The following is a 16,604-nucleotide window of genomic DNA, read 5'->3' as shown; positions in this document are numbered from 1 at the left end:
GTCACAGAGTTAACAATGGTAAATTATAGGCAAGAATATCCAAGATGGCTGAGCAATCAGAATTCTTTGGTAGTTGATGAAATCTGCCTTAGATCATCCTGCAGCACTACAGGAGGAAGCAGGCCAGCACAAGGCCAGTGTCGTTTCCTTCCAGTTCCACAGTCTCAACTGTGGTAAAACTGACTGGTACACTGCTTTTTACTGGGAAGAGACGGTCACAGTTCAGTGTGAAGCATAGCTACACATGAAGGGTGGCATACTCACTGACAATATCATTCAAAAATAAATAGAAAAACTTTCATTTTCTTTAGATCTATTTTTTTTCCCAGGGGGCCACATTTGTCTGAAACACTTCTGATAACACATCATTATAAGAGATCAAATCAGGTGATGAGTGACTCTGAAGGCCTTTCTCTCACATGATGACGGCTAGCACTCATCAGTTTAATCTGATATTTTTAATAAGCATTCTGGCTTTGTTTTTATTCACTGACACAATATCTGATGCATTTTACCACTTCCCTTCTTTACTCTCATTTCTCTGTGTCTCCCTTTTTGTCTGTGGTGAAATAACTCTGGCCACAGGATTCCCATTTAGCCAAAAGGACATGTGGCTATGCTAAATCATAAGCACCCTAAAATATCATGTTCAATAACAAGAGTTCTGTCCTGGTCCAGCTCTGGACTCAGAGCCTGTTAGTCCTCTAACAGGTGCACATTGAAATGTGGAATGCAAAAGAAAACAATTATTTTTACATATAAAGAAACATAATCTTTCTCCCACTGCTTACATGGATGTCAGAGTCATTATTAGTACTTTAGTTGCTCATTTTTATATTCTAATACTCGTGATAAAAAAAAATACCGCAGCAGATGACCTCTGAGGAAACAGTAGCTATTTAGTTGCAGAACTTGACTTGATCCAAGTATCAATGTTATCTAGAATAAACACTACTGTGCACTGGCGCACGGTGCTGTAAAAGTATACACGGTATGCATTAGACGTGTCTGTCTAAAAGCCATTATACGCAGAGTCATAGTCATAAAGAACGAGTTTGGCTACAAGCTGGCACTATTCAATTATTTAACTTTCCCAGTATTTTATGATGTGTGCTACTTTCTTTCTACTTCTCCAGCCTCAACGGTGACGTCGACAGTCAAGCTCACTATCAGATCAACAGCAAACAAGCAACTAACTCGCTTCAAGTAACGTCTGAACGAAAAAAGTAGAAATGTCTGCCTTTAACGTTACTGACCCACCTTGTTGTCTGGTCTCCATCAGAGGCAGCCAGGTGAGCTTCTTCCAGAGGCGAGGCACGGTAGCACGCGCAGCACCGGTCGCTAAGTTGGGGTGTGTATGTGGTTGCTCGGGTTTCCCTGGATGTCACGCGCTCGTTCAGCTATAGGCGGAGCTTGGAGCACGGACCAATCATCTCCCGCTAATTCACTTATTTACCGGTCACATTTCCTGTTTTGGAAAAACAATAACACACGGGACCTTTCTGTGTGAATGAATGAATAACACACGGGTTTTAATGCTATAAAGACAAATGTTTTTGTCAGTGTACACGGTTATTAATACGGTCAAGTGTAAAAAGAACTTCAATCTAATGTAGCGGCGTTTCCCCTCTAAAACAGCAAAGTACAAGTATAAGGTTACAGAAAATAAAAGTAAGACGAGTACCTCGAAACTAAACTTAAATACAGAACTTGGGTGAAAACACCACTGGTGTTCATGTACTATACTAACAAAGAATAATAACGGGACTCAAATATTCAGTGATTCAATTGTTATTTTCATTATTTATGCATAATTTAATAACTGTTCAATTATATACATTGTGTCTTTCCAGTAATATTACCTAATGTGGAAATTTTCTGGTCACACTGAGTATGCCTGTAAAACGCTGTATTTGTATTGTTCCATTCAGAAAGTAAGGTGATGGGGATTTTTCTCCTGTGGTGTGATAATGACCCCTGCTGATGTAAAGCTGTAGTCACAACTGCAGTGCAGACAGCATAAAAGAGCATTACATAAATCAGAGAAGCCCTGTGACAGACTAGGGAGCTGTCCAGGGTGAACCCTGACTCTGACCCAGTGTCCGCTGGGATTGGATCCAGGCCCCACAACCCTATTCAGCAATAAGCAGTATAGATAATGGATGGATGGATGGATAAATCAGAGATGTCACTAAAAAGGTAGACTGATGCCCTAGCCAGTTATTATTATCCAACAAGTCAAATCATGACATTTTGGCATTTGACCCGGTTTTGTTTATTCAGATCCTCAGAAGAAAACAGTGTATGTGCCTGGCTAAGTGAGCAATAATAACATCAGCAGACAGTGTTAAGAACGGCAGCAGGTGGAATAATGTGTTCTTTGTTCAAATAAGGAGCACAGTAATCAAGACATTTGTTTGAGCAGAAATTCCCCTGAAAACAAAGTGATGTATACACATAAACACATGGCTGTTTTTCCAACCAGTCCGCATGTTTAGACTGTGAAAGTCCATCCTGACGTTAGTGATGACACTGCAAATTGAATGTCCAAAGGTGTCCTGAGCTGAAATGAGTGAATAATCTATTGTCCACAGCACATCTTTCTGGTAGTCGCTTTCTCCACTGAGCATGTTAGTCCAATACCAGTCATCTTTGTTGGCAGCAAGACGCATGGTGCTACTGTTTCCTTGTTTCAACATACAAGGCCCAGAGAGTAAGACGGGTATGAGCCAAAATAAAGTCACAGTTTAACTTGTGCAAAACTTCAAGAGTATTTGGGATGCAGCTGACACCCTGGATTGATGTACCTGTAAGATTTTAGATCTTCATCTTAACAGAAAAACACACTGTTAATGAAAGCCTAATTGTACAGGACACACATGTAGGGGGTAACAGTAGTTCCACACACTTTACTTACACATTAGGTGCCCTAACCCATGATATACTACACTGTCCTCTAGCTGTTCTAAGACATAACAGGCACCATGGCGAGGCTATGATAGATTTTACCCCCACTTGTAATCTTTGGACTCACGCACAGGACCTGAACCACAAGTTGGCAAACCCTGATCTATAGTGGCTGTGAAGGCACCAGTAACACAAACAAAAAGGCCAGGGGGTATCAGCCATCACTGGCTCAAACACCTTTCATGTCACTGACTGAATAAAGTCAGTTTCTGTGAAGATGCTGACTTTGTTTGGCCAAATGTATTTTGTACCTGATAAATGATGTAAATGATTCATCAATAATCAAAGATGTCATTTGTTAATAATCGACTAATTGTTTCAGTGGTGGCACAGTATACAATACAGGGCCCAGCTTTTGATAACATACAGTATTGTGGAAACTGTTACAAATGCGTGTTCCATGTCATAAGAAAAACAGCTCCTACTAAATTAATCTCATTCTCTGTGCTGAAGACAATTTATAGCACAAATGTCCATCGCGCCCTCAGTCAGTTATATGGCAAACAAAGCAATGCAGCAATTCAAGACGTCAGTGTAGTATTTGCTGAGCAGCTAGATAAAACATATGCAGATATTGCAAAATAACAGTGAAGTGGACATTTTCAATGTTTCTGTTTGGCGTACAACTTGCACATTTCATTTCCCGGTGCTGACTCATACACTGTCAGGCTGGAAAGCATAGACAGTGTTTATGACACTGAGATATTTGAATCTGCTTTGACACTACAGTGTTTCTTCTTCCTGAAATTAAATATGGTTGCTAAGTAGCTCTGGGCAAAGGTATCAGGAAGTATTTTTATGTCCACAGTGGCGTTCAGCAATTTCTGTGGCACAGCTCATGTAGATGAGGGCTTTGAGTACAGTGAGGAGAAAAACAGACTCCCTGAGAGTGCTTTCAAACCCAGAGTCTGGGCCTCTTAGGACTGATGAAATTAGTAAGTAACAGTGCATTTTCTGGGGCTTTTAGGAAGCTTGTATGTACAGTTGAGTGCATACAGTTTGCATGCACTCAACTGTTGGTATTTATCAACTCCCAGGTGTAGAAAATGTTTCAGATCTCCAGGATAAAGCCAAGCCAATGTCCCTACACTGCAAACTGGCCATGATTATTAACCCTTCATGCTATAAATGCCAGATTTAGTGCAAGTCTCATTCATTCTCCCTAGTTTTTAAAATGCACCAACCAACAAAATCACACCTCAGCCTTTCATTATTGTGTCAGTCCACATCTTTTTCTCACTCTAGTATCTCTTATGTGCAGATGTCTTGTGCTTGTCCTTTCTTTTTGTTGGTTTTCCTTGAATCTCTCCATTAAAGCATCTTGGTGAACTCTCTTGAAGGAGCAATCCAACTCAGGTCCCTCCATCAAGTGGCAAGAGAACCACTGACATGCGCTGCAGGTAGCTCTGTGTTATCACCTATCAGAGGCTCACAACCATCCCACCTGGATGGTTTTGTTGTGGATGAGCAGCAGCCACAGCTTCAGTGAATGTGCACTTTTTTTTTTCAACTGGGCCTTTTGTACTAAACAGCCTCGGCTTACAGCTGAGGTCAGAGGGATGTCAGTCCAGTTACACTTCAGAGGACAGGGTGAACAAAAGATGTTAGGAAAGTGAGAGAACAGAGGGAAACACAAGCACCTGTAAAACAAAATGCAGATACGAGAGCGGGGGGAAGAGGGCAGAGGGATAAGAAAAGGACGGTCGGCTGGCTGGTGCCAGGTGACAACCTTGAAAGCTCTTGAAAATCTCTTGTTCCCTGGCAGCACTCCACAGGTGTGCTTTCTTATATGCCGGTGTGAATGAGTTACAGTGGTTTGTATACGTTTAAAACCACCAGTTCTCAGACACACCTCCTCTTTTCACTGCAAAATCCAAAACAAAACCAAATCATTTAAAATAATCTTTAAAAATCTTGAAAATCTGATCATCTTATAATTTATATCTAGATTTAATCTACCTCATATTCAGTGCACAGCAGCCTGAGGGTCACCTCCAACATCCTGTTTAGCTCTTTGGCAAGCCACCATCCACACTACGATAAAAACAAAAACCTTAAATACTTTATCTACAGCATTCGCAACAGTATGCTCAGTCATTTTCATTTTTAGTCTTAGCTTAAGCACTTCTGGATCGTTCACAACTATCTTCAGAATAATTATGCCTTCAACTTGTGTGGACTCCGCAACACATTGACAGCATCACCACCCAAATCTCTGCAGGCCACCCCTACAACACAATAATAATAATAATAATAAAAAACAGCAATTAGGCAGGTTAACTGTCTGTCCTGCCACGTTCAGCATTTTGGCACAGTTGCTGCACAGCACCTTCGAAGATGCAGATACTGGCATACAGCGTGTGAGCAGAGCAGAGAAGCGCTGCCAGGCAGGGAGGGAGGGTGTGTGTGTGTGAGCCATTATGCAGAGAGGCAGGGAGGGTGGACAAGAGGAAGACAGAGGCAGATAGGGGAGACGCTGATGGACAACCACAACAGAACATGGACGCTCACTAAAATGTGACTGAAGCTTCAGATATTGAATTTAGGGGCCAGAGGGTGGAATGTGTGTCTGGGAAAAAGTCACTCTTTGGGCCGAGACACACAACCTCAGAGTCAGTGTTAACCTGGTTGGCCAAGAACAGCAAAGTGTCATCCTTTCAAGTTTGGTCCTTGTATGTTAGTTTCTACTGTGTGTGCATGTCAGTAACTTCAATCATAATGAGGATGATAACAAAGTCAATGTCCAGCATTTGTTGCATCAGTGAGAATTCATGTTTCCATCATGGCTTGTTCCAAATTCAGTTTCCATGTTGCAGATTTTCCTTGTTAACTGCAGCAGAAACAACATCTGCAAGTAAGGAAGACATTATTTTCTCACATTTCCTCATTGTTCACTTCTTCCTGGTATCCAACAATGTGAAAGCCTCTCATCACAACTGACCAATGGGGTTTGAACGTGCTACTTTAACACATTCTCACATGTGCATCCCTCTATTGCCCACGTTGCTCTCTTGAAAGACAGCTGTTTTTAAAGGTGTAACAGCAAAATGAAAAGCTGCAAATGTGCACAGCTGAAACTCCCTGTAATATATCTGGGACAAGAGCTGGAGAGCAGCAAAGTCCTCGCTTTAAAATAGCTGACGGCTGTGAAAGCTAGTGAAGTTTAAAGATGTGCAAACATAAATCTCCATTATGTGACCAGCACTGCACAAGACAGTGGTTCCTCCAGAATAAAACTTAAATTTGCAGGGTTTTGTGTCCTTTTCAGCTTGAATACCCACTATCCTCCAAAGGCATTGATTTTGCAGGAGTGGTCTCCTAAGATTTAAATATTCTCAATGTGATGATGTGCAATTATCCAGGCCTCACATTTATAGGTTCGTGTACGTCCTTCCATCTGAAAGATCCTCACTAATTGCAAGTGTTGATTTTCTTATGGTCGTCCCAGACTTTTGTGATGACACATGCTGACATGTCTGTCCCTGAGGAGGTGTGGGCGTCGTCTTTTCAGGCTGTGTGTGTGCAGAGAAAGTTTCAGATCCACCGTCCATTTCCCTGAGTGCGCTGCTTCTTCCTCCTACACACATAATAGACTGGGAAAGCTACCAAACCTGCAAACAAAGAAGGCAGGAAGTGGAAAAGAGATGATGAATTAAAGGAAATGATTGTTGTTTCTAATGACACTAACCGACTTCACATCTTGAGTTGTATGTTAATGTTAAGCTCTGATGATGTTTATATATGGATTTGATAATTTAGTTTAAAAGCAACTGTAAACTAATTTATATGTGAAATTAATTTAGCTGGAAAAGACTGCTCTACACTGATTCTATTAATGACAAAAATAAATATGAATCTGTCATCATGGCGTGTTAGCCTGCAGCGGATCATCTGTCAAACTTAAGGACACAACAAAGAAATCAACACTAATTATAGCTCAGCTGAAGCATCAATAGTTCACAATACAGCCTGACAGAAGGCTCAGAGAGTCTCTAGTTGGATGACGTTACTAGTAAATGTAGCACTGGCGAGTAAAAGTCAATCACCCAGAGATCTGGATCTACAGCTCTAGCATTTTTTTTTTTTACAGTAACGGTCCACTTGTCTCACATAAAAGACAGAGATGCCTGCAACTGAAAATGTCACAGACAGTGCAGCTGCTTTGCTGTGTGGAAGAAAACATCTGTAATGAAGCCAAACCATGTAGCTATTATCGGTGTACTGCTGCACCCAGAGCTTCTCCCTGTGTTGTCATGTGTATAATTACCTATCACCAGTGCAAGAGCTCCGAGCACCACGACGAACAGGATGACCACTGGAGCTATCAGCACCTTAGCGGCTGCAGAGGAAAACAGACAGAGAGAATGATCAGCGTTCACAGAGAATAAATGTTCTTTTCAGACGGGACACAAATTGCATGATTCAAATGTGATGGCTTGCTTTGTTAAATCTTGTTTTATATTTTAATTTCACAATGTTCAGTCACCAGTGAGTGCATAGTTGTATAAATGACTGAACAGATTTTAGCAAAGATGATCAACACCAGCTACAATAAAATGTCTATTATTAAATGCAAAGTCTGTGCCACTGACAGTCCGTGGAATGGGAACAGCAATGAGAGCTGTAAAGCCTAAATGGTCCCTGTCAAGGGACGAATTTGCTCCCGGTTCGGCAGGCACCCTGCTGACATAACTAGCTGTAGCTGTCACGGAGAGCGGAGTCAAACAGCTCTGTCAGACGTGTTCAACTTCCTCCAGGCCTACTAGTGCATACATTTGATAACTCTGAACGGATAATTATGACTAACATACTCTGGTGTGTGATGCTTTCACACTTCATTATAAAGCTTTCCTGAATTACCACTGCAAGTACAGGATATGGATGCGTTCCCTCATGCCGCTATGCTATCCAGAGGTAAATCCAAGTCACTTGCAATAGGCCATTAGCAATACACCAGTGAGATACAGTATGTTGCATTTTGACTACAGTATTTATCCATGCATACTAATATTAGTATTTAGCTCAAAACACTACTGTGCCTCACAGAAGTGCTAGTTACTCTAGTGCCAGAAGATGAGCCAGAAAACCCAGTCGATATCTAAAACATTTCTCTTTTTTTCTATCAGCACTGCTGACTCTAATACACAATTTATGGAGCTATGGAGAGCAGAATTAGGGTAAATAAAGCAGGTTGGAAAAAAGTGAAAACAGCATAAAGAAAAACTGTTTATCATCAACAACGGTTTATTACTATATAACTCACTGACTGCAGTGAGTCTGGCACATCGTTGAAACCCTAAACCCTCCAGTAAAGCCTAATCACAGAAGAAACAGTAATGTAAAACTCAATATTTCTGACCCTCACTCAATATGGGCAAAAAGCCTATCACACACACACCAACTCACCACAGACAGACCCTCTAATCAACCGTCTCAGATGAGGTTTGTCAGGTAGATAGCGATACTTGCAGCCAAACACGCTGAGGTTGGATGTGTGGTCCCCAAAAAACCTGCCAGCAAAATAAAGTGGAAGATGAAATCAAAGCGGAGTGAAAAAAGACGAGCAAGGACGTCACAGAGTTTATTAAACACGAGTTCTAACCTTAGGTGTCGGTAGCGTTCTCCACAGCGGTAACAGAAGTTTGTGTTACACTGCATACAGGTCATGTGGTCACATCCCTCTGTACGCTGAATATGGATCTAAAGACAGGAAAAGAGAGAAATGTAATAGTTCTCAGCCTCCACATACACCGTAGTCACCAACAGCTGTATGTATTATCTCAAAGGTCAGTTACACAAGTTAAATACATCCTTATGATAACCTCAGCTCAGTCTATTGTAAAATGAGCACAATTTCCCAAGCAATACTGGCAGAGGTTTCTCTTATGTTCACACTGAAAACTATAACTATGTGGTTCAGCATCCACTCACATGGCAGCAGTCAAGTTAATGGATCCTCACAACTTGGCTGCTGTAGCAGTGAGCAGTCTTCCCACAAACTGAGCATTAAAGCTTAGCTGCTCTCAGCCTCTTTTCTGGCTAAACACAGCATGACACCAATTTGCTGGCTTCACAGTCAAACGCAATCCTCTCCCCTTGCTTCTGGAGCAGAGGCTCTGAGACATGAAGCAGCAGTGTGACAAACACAGATGGGAAGAGTTTACTGCTGTGAACATACATTTCCCATATACCGGTAATTATCTTAATTGATGTCTTCCTTTAGTCATTTTCTGACAGTCAAATTAGATATTGTGTGGACTAACTTGGTTGTAATGACACTGTGAGATAAGACCAGGCTTGTTTTATGTTGGTGAGAGAGATGCCAGTGAGTCTGCCAGATATGGTTTAGTGCAGCAGAAACAGCATCATTATTTTTTCAGTATGTTCAATATGTGTCTCTGATCTGCTCCACCGCATGCAACTGAAATCTGTGCCTGCATCTACAGCTCCCCATCAATCATCCGCCCCTGCTTAATGCTTCTCAACCTTCATCGATTTATTCATGTACACCGATTCCACAGTCCTTTGGTCTCCTCCCTTTCCATTTCTGCACATGCCCACCTCACATCCTCTCACCACTACACTCTAGAGCAAAACAACTGTATCATAATAGCTTGTATCCTCTGCTGTTCCCAGTTCATACCTTGCACTGTGGACATTTCTGGGCATTTCTTTGTCCGTGCTCTATGACGCTTGCCCAGGTTCGTAGCAGCTTGTCCCCTTTCCTGTAGTCGCGGCACTTGAGGCCTTCGTGCCAGGGTGCGTGACATTTAAAGCACCACACAAACTGGCAGTTGCTACACTGGATCTACAATAGGGACATCAGACCCATCTTTCAGTTACATTTATTACTTTAAATCACATAGTTTTATGTGGAATTCGGTTTTCTTATGAATTTGCTGTAACCATCATCTTACCTTGTACTTGTATTCAGAGCGGTTGGGGTTGTGCTTCTTCAGAGAAGTGAACTGACTGCAGTGGGGGCAGGGCTTGGTGCTCGCATCCAGCTGACTCAGCTCCAGAATATAGCGATATTTCGCCACGTCCTCACTTGTCAAATGTGCAATCACCACTCCCTCGTCCAGGTAGCCACTGCACTCTGGGATTGGACAGATGATGTAAGGCTTGGACACTCGCACCTGGGAAACATACCAGACATGTTAAATACCATTAAAGAGTGCATATTGCTGCAGGACAATCACTTAGCAGTTTGTATGTGAAGTTTACACGTTACTGCTAAGGACATCACACATATTGCACAGTCAAAATCTGTGTGCTATGTACACCATCATGAGGACTCTGGCTTTGTTTGTAGTGGGTTTCTCTGATATACGTAGGAGTGGACTGTTAGTACCAGATCTACATATGGAACATATTCACACCATTGATGGGAAATACTTAATCATTTACCATAAAAAACAGGGGGAAGAAGAGGTAGCTGAGAAGCAGAAGAGAGACCGGAAGTTAATATGTATTTACACACACACACACACACATTTTAATCCATGCCCAGTGCTTGGCGGTCAGTGGACCCTATCCACACATTGATCACATGGGACAGGACGGAGGTGATGCTCTGAGTTCGGTGCACTGTTTCCTAAGCTAAACAAATAAATTCATTTAGGATGCTTGAGTAAGTGTTTGTATTAGTCAGTTAACAATATTTTATCAAAGAAGTCATTAAATTAAAACATGGGTGGAGTAAATACCAAAGTGATCCAAACATGTGAGTTCAGAGCTCATCTAATGATACTGTACACCGAGAACATCTCTTCTTTCTTTTTCACCATCTGAAACTCCTTTTTATTCCCTTTTTTCCTCTGGGGATCTCTTCTTCTCTAGTTCTCTCTTTCTAGCTTACTCATGTCATATTGTCTTTCGGCCTCATTCACTCTCTCCCAACACTTTCAGTATATCAAGAGTCAGTGAGACCTGTTGTACTGACACATGATAAGGCATTTTGGCACTACGCATATGTGTGCAGGTGTGTGCAAACATAATACAAAGTGTAATAGCATCAGCATCTGACTGTGTTACACCCAGCATTTCCTACAGCACACACACACACACACACTACCTTATTATGAAAATGTATCCTCTGCAGGCATGAGACCTGAGGTGTTTCTATTCTTGCTACAACAGTAATGCTGTATCGACCACTGTCAGACTGGTTAAACAGGTTCGCACTGCTGCCACATCATATGTCTCTTACACAAACAGGCACACGTGCCACTTTGTGTAGCTGCATTCTCATAAAATAAAAACAAGCTGGCATAAAGCTGAACTCATTTAAACTGTAAATGAATTCATTAAGCTTACAATGGGCATATAGTCGTCACCAGACAGTGATGTCAGCAAGCTCAGTCAAAGCCAAAACTAGTACTACGTATTGTCAGTATGCAGAGACAGTACTGTGTCTATGGTTGGTGCATATTATGGTGTTGTCAACCACACAGCAGCGACTTGAACCAGGAGTGTTCATACCCCAAGGTGTATTTCTGCTAAACTCAACTTAAACTAGAAATCGTGATTGATTTGAGTCAAAATATACCTACATATCTGACAGGGACACACAGGACTACAAACGTGATGCAGGTTGTTAACATAAAACCAGTAAACTGTCCAGCAGCCTGAGTCAGTTCTAGTAAGGCAGTGGTGGCTTAAAGGTTAGAGAAGTGACTGGAGGATCGCCGAGTCAATCCCCAGGCTGGCAGGATTAAATCTGGGTGCGGCAGATGACAAAACAATGCTCGCCTCACACTCATTAACATCAGTGTGATGCCCTTGAGCAAGGCCCTGAAAAAAAGAGGTAGCCTTTCAATGGACCTACCCTGAATAAATAAAGGTTAAAAAAAAAAAAAAAAACATCATGTCTTGTGATGCCTGAAAACTAAGTAGCTAAAGATGATGGATAACTAGTTGAAACAGTTCACTCAAGGTAATGAATAAACTATTAAAACAACATTTGCAGAGAAAGGTAACACTTTTGAAGAACTTAGCTACAAGTAATAGAAAACAAAACTGTTAGCTAAAAGTAATGGGTGACAAGTTTCATTTCTTAGCTATTAGAATAGACAGCTGGATAAATCATTTACAGACTTTTAAGTATTTAGCTACAAGTTGAAACAGTTAAACCTAAACCTAACAAATGACATGATCTGTATGTGTACATAGCTTATACGTAGCCTGAGCAGTGAAGTTACAAACTAGAGTAAAGTGCAGATGCTTGTAGACTTGTTAATCCTCCTGTTATGTTGCGGGTCAAATTGACCCACGAACATAACTGCTGAGCAGGCATCACCTGAGAAATGAACATAACAGGAGGTTTCCCTCCTGTTATGTTCATTTCTTCGTATCAAATATTTGTCTCATTTAAAGCAGTTATGTTTGTGGGTCAATTTGACCCGCAACATAACAGGAGGGTTAAAGAGAAATGTGCAGTGATGGTATAATAACTTCTGAGCATAATGATGGCGTTAGCGCATGGCGTGCAGTGATGCTTCTGTTGCCTGTACTGTCTGTTTCACAGCACCAGAGGGCAAATATCTCAATCAGCAGGCATTTAAGTGGCACCGAAATGAGGCACTGAAATCTGCATTGTGATTCGGTCTGTTAGATACCAACTGTATAGGAACCGGTGCCAATATGGCACCAGGTTTCAGTGCACATCTCTGCTGAACAGTTTAAATACTTTGCTAAATGTAATAGTTAGCTAAAATATCCGGGTTCGGTCACTCCGAGTAGTGGTAGTACAAATGCAAAATTTAACCACATTACAGCCTTTATTTGTTTAAAAGATTTAATGCCACTAAAACAGCCTTTATTCAAGGAAACTGATAAATCACCAGTTACTGTAGTTGCTCGTTGAACCCCTTGCACAATAGAATGGTTAGCACCACACCTTCCATCCCTGGAGCAATACCCTGAACCCCATCCAAGGGTGCTTTCTATAACATATTGGGAACTCTCTGACTGAATGCTGAGGGCTGACAACGTTTGGTAAAATGAGTGTGCAGTACAATAACAGAAAACATTTCCACCTACACAGGACAGTTTACATGACTGTTATCACCTTCTCAGTGTGCTTATCACAGAGTCTGCTTGTCTCTTGTCTTTGTATGGTTGTTATCAAAGCATTGCAGATATAAAGTAGTCTGGGTGGCTGATAAACACTGTTTTATCAAAGCCGATTAAAGCAGATTATTGCAACAGTAACAAGGACCTACGATTTTAAGTTCTCACCACTAGGTAAAATATCAGTAGCAGGGGAAGGCCACAGAGTCGATCAAAACTAGGATTATAATCAGAAGACTGCTGACTGGCACCAGCTCCTGAAAAAGGTACTTAAAGACAAAAAAAAAAAAAAAAGAGTCATCAACAAGCCTTTCAAAGTTTGTCCCTACTTTCATGGCAAACACTGGAGATTAATGGACATAAATGTTTCATCTATCAATTATTCATTTTCTTGATGTATCGGTGAAAATACTCATCAGAATCAATGAGCAAGATCTCAAAATACATCAATATTCAAAAAGTCATACAGGGAAGACGTCCTCTGTAGAAGAAGCCGCTAAGTACACCCCAGTAAACTAATTAGAACAGAATGCATTGTAGACACAAGGCGTCCTGTGTCCAATATATTCTGACTCCACTCACGCTGATTAAAAAAAATTACTCTCTCCTAAAACACACTGCTGGGAAACTCAGCCACATTTTCTTGGGAAGTGTAGGACACAATGCAGAAACCTGTAGGCTGTGTTGGACTGTAACTAGACCAAATATAACAGAAGACCAGTACTGTGTCTGAGAGTGGACTCATTCTTAAATAGGTGAGAGAAAGAAATTCTGCTGAATAAGCCCAACAGTGATTAAAAGCATCCCTAAGTTTACTGCAGAATGTACCAATGACCCAGATTCACAGAAAACTTGCTGTTATACCAAGATGAGGAGGCCTGCAGATGTTGGCCTGTGACATTTTACTAATAATTTCAACTAAATAACAATGCAGAGCCCGCTGGAACTCTTCACTACATATTTTTCTCAAGCATTTAAAACATATGGAGTCAATTTGTTGGTGAGAGATCCAAATATTTTTCCATGGTTCCCAGAATATCCAGCCATGCCCATGCCTTAGGGTAGATGAGCTGTCAAACATAACACATAAACAATGTGGCAACGTGTGTGTGTGTGTGTGTGTTACTGGTGCTCAAGGACACCTCAAACAGCTGCAGAGAGGCCCAGCACTGCCTGCTTCTGGGACAGGCTGCTGGCCATCACCGGGTCACTACCTACCCCCTTTGCTTTGCTCACCCTCCCTTGTACCAACCTGGGAGCTGACGTACAGTTTCAGACACTCCTCACACACGGCCTTTCTGCAGCAGGTCAGGGGTGCGATGGTTTTTTCCTCCAGGCACACCCGGCAACTCTGCATCGCACTCTCCGCAGTGGTATGCTCAGTGTACAGCTGGTGGGCCATATCCCCCAAAGGATCCACCAGGTCGTCCAATGTATAGAGTGGCGGTTCGGGACTCGAACCTGCGTCCTGTCCTGTCTCCAGGTCCATTTCTGGTGCGTCAGATGTGACCGTTTCATCGTAACTGTCTGTGATTTCAACGTCTTTCCGATGACTGTCGTTGGCGATGCAGTAAACGGTGCAATAAACGTGTTCTGTGACACTAAAGGGCTCGTCTAAAGTGACCGTGTTGCTGTCATTGTCAGATTTATGATGGCACTGACCGGTAACTGTTAAATATTCAACTCCTTGTCCATCCAAAGCCGTCAACTCGCTTAAGGTTGGTTTGTTTTCCGACCCAGCTTCGCCCGTTTCTGGGTCCGACTTTTTGCAATCACCACATTCACTCCCATGGCCAAGGTCGTTATTAACGTTTTCTTCGTGGGTTTCATGCTCGGCGCCGCACTGCATCCGACTGATTGTATTTAAACGGAGAGAAGGCGATTTTGAAACCCCCACACTCCTCTTCAAAATCTCGACAGCGCTCGCCCTCCTCCTTTCTCCTCCCCCGTTACAGTTGTTGTTGTTATTGCCCTCCGCATCCCTCTCCTCGTCGCCGCTCCTCTCGCCCGACTCCCCATCTGCTCCGTCGAGTGATAACCGTGAGCTTGACCTGGTGACACGTCGGCTCAAATCTCTGGTCGGCCGCTCAACTTTACCGTCCACGAAGGAAGTTTCCGTCGGCAGGTTACGGGACAATTTCACCCTACCCTCCTCGAAACTACTGATAAAACTCGGCATTTTAGAGGCGTCATTTATCGGTTCGTCATCTTCCATCCCCGATTTAGCTCACCCCATTTAGTGAGCACTTCTCCCTCAAATGGACCTCTGCCTGTCTCTGTTTTATTATCTAACTCCTACTACCAAAACAAAGCAGGCAGCTCGGTGCTTCCGGGTGTTGACGTCAGAACGCGGGAGAGCAGCGATAGGCCGATGGGAAGCCTAGTGGTGGAGCCCAGACCTGGCAGACTGGCACCGCAGGCAAATGTCGCGTGCATGTGCAGCTGTAGCATTAAATTGGACCCGCTACCTGGCGAGAACCGCATACCCCTCGTAAAGGTACAAAGTACAGTTCAAAAACAGGCATCAATGATAATAAATGATCGGGAGGTTAAGTGCTCAACGTCTTAAATAATAAATCAGCAATTAATGCACCCCCAGGGCTGGGAGGGTTACTTTAAAATGTATTCAGTTGGTCTACTTAATCCCAGAATCACAATATAATCTGCAATATAAAATAAATACGCAATAAATATAATAATAACAAAGGCATAGGTGCATGGCAAAAGCTTATCCAGATGCACCTTTGCTCAGCCACTGTCTTTGAGCAGGACAGTGAATCTGTCTGCTGAAGTTGTGTTCATTCACTAGAAGAAATGTGAGCAAAAATGAAATAAATAACATTGTGCTATTATTATTTTCACCGTTATTATCATTACTAGCAGTAATAGTTTCAGGTTGGTTCCACATACAGTAGTATTTGAAAGGCTGTAGAGCTGTTGCTGTTCCTTGCATCAATTCTCATTTCCATAAACTTTCCTATTTAACCAGAACTCATCTAATTTCAAAAGGTTAAATGACACTTGAACACTGAAGAATGAAAGTAATTTGGATGGACACACTTTTAGTTCAGTGCTGTTGGTACATCTTTCAAATAACTCTAACTGGGGCATCTGTAAAATGGGTTGTTAGCCTCATTAATGACACAGGGCACAAGCCACACAGAAATTAGTTTGCTTGTCTTGGCTGTACCCAATTGGTTTTAGTAAAGATTGCCAACAATATTAAAACACCTTTCAAAGTGCAAGTTTTAACTTATTAGATAAAGCCTGAAAGCTAAACTGACATGTTCAGGAGTGTATTATTCCACACCAATTAGATCAGAAAGTGAAGGCGGAGTGTGGACAATAAATAAATATTTAAACTACTTCCATCCAGGCAGAACCAAACAGGAACTCAGTCTAATGCATCTACAAAGAGGGCTTTTCAAATTTACTCAGGACATTTATAGTCTTAATTTGAAAGATGGTTCATGTTTTTCTTAAACATTTGTTATTCTCAGGGATTTAAACACTGAATTCACCTTAAAGTGCTAGATGAGAATGTAAGAACACCATCCTCTCTA

General features: G+C 41.9%; 2 protein-coding genes across 8 annotated transcripts in view; both read right to left on the bottom strand.

Annotated features, from left to right (window-relative positions):
* tpd52l1 (tpd52 like 1) overlaps positions 1-1,407 on the bottom strand; it is a 10,007-nt gene extending 8,600 nt beyond the window's left edge. Inside the window, exon 1 of one of the 4 annotated variants that reach the window (XM_020587178.1) lies at positions 1,261-1,407. In XM_020587178.1, the coding sequence (XP_020442834.1) occupies positions 1,261-1,279 (19 nt within the window). In that variant the 5' untranslated portion in view covers positions 1,280-1,407. Of the gene's footprint in view, positions 1-1,256 lie in introns of all 4 variants that reach the window. The other 3 variants (XM_020587175.1, XM_020587177.1, XM_020587176.1) reach the window with 3 other exon arrangements.
* A 460-nt stretch (positions 1,408-1,867) lies between these two features.
* rnf217 (ring finger protein 217) lies at positions 1,868-15,491 on the bottom strand. 4 transcript variants are annotated; one of them, XR_002273723.1, is made up of 9 exons: positions 14,294-15,491; positions 9,885-10,106; positions 9,611-9,775; positions 8,570-8,667; positions 8,374-8,477; positions 7,235-7,306; positions 6,337-6,578; positions 4,927-5,815; positions 1,868-4,831 (listed from the first exon to the last, which is right to left on the bottom strand). XR_002273723.1 is itself a non-coding variant. In XM_020587174.1 (7 exons), the coding sequence occupies exons 1-7, from the start codon at positions 15,254-15,256 to the stop codon at positions 6,502-6,504; spliced, it is 1,701 nt and encodes a 566-aa protein (XP_020442830.1). In that variant the 5' UTR covers positions 15,257-15,491; the 3' UTR covers positions 5,863-6,501. The 4 variants fall into 4 exon arrangements, 1 of the variants encoding a protein (XP_020442830.1); XR_002273724.1 differs by having other exon boundaries at positions 1,869-4,831; positions 4,927-5,195; XR_002273725.1 differs by having other exon boundaries at positions 1,870-4,831; positions 4,927-5,001.
* Positions 15,492-16,604: the final 1,113 nt, after the last annotated feature.

Source organism: Monopterus albus, unplaced genomic scaffold (genome assembly GCF_001952655.1).
Source record: "Monopterus albus unplaced genomic scaffold, M_albus_1.0 scaffold443.1, whole genome shotgun sequence".
NCBI lineage: Eukaryota > Metazoa > Chordata > Actinopteri > Synbranchiformes > Synbranchidae > Monopterus > Monopterus albus.
The sequence above is the reverse complement of the archived record's forward strand: the minus strand, read 5'-3'. Positions and strand labels throughout refer to the sequence as shown.

What these genes read in the sequence shown, in the direction of transcription:
- rnf217 (XM_020587174.1), bottom strand. Translation starts at nt 15,256, where the DNA reads ATGGAAGATGACGAACCGATAAATGACGCCTCTAAAATGCCGAGTTTT. An exon ending in AACTGTACGTCAGCTCCCAG is followed by an intron (nt 10,107 to 14,293) that starts GTTGGTACAAGG and finishes TATGTTTCCCAG; the next exon opens with GTGCGAGTGTCCAAGCCTTA. An exon ending in GATTAGAGGGTCTGTCTGTG is followed by an intron (nt 7,307 to 8,373) that starts GTGAGTTGGTGT and finishes TTTCCTCTGCAG; the next exon opens with CCGCTAAGGTGCTGATAGCT.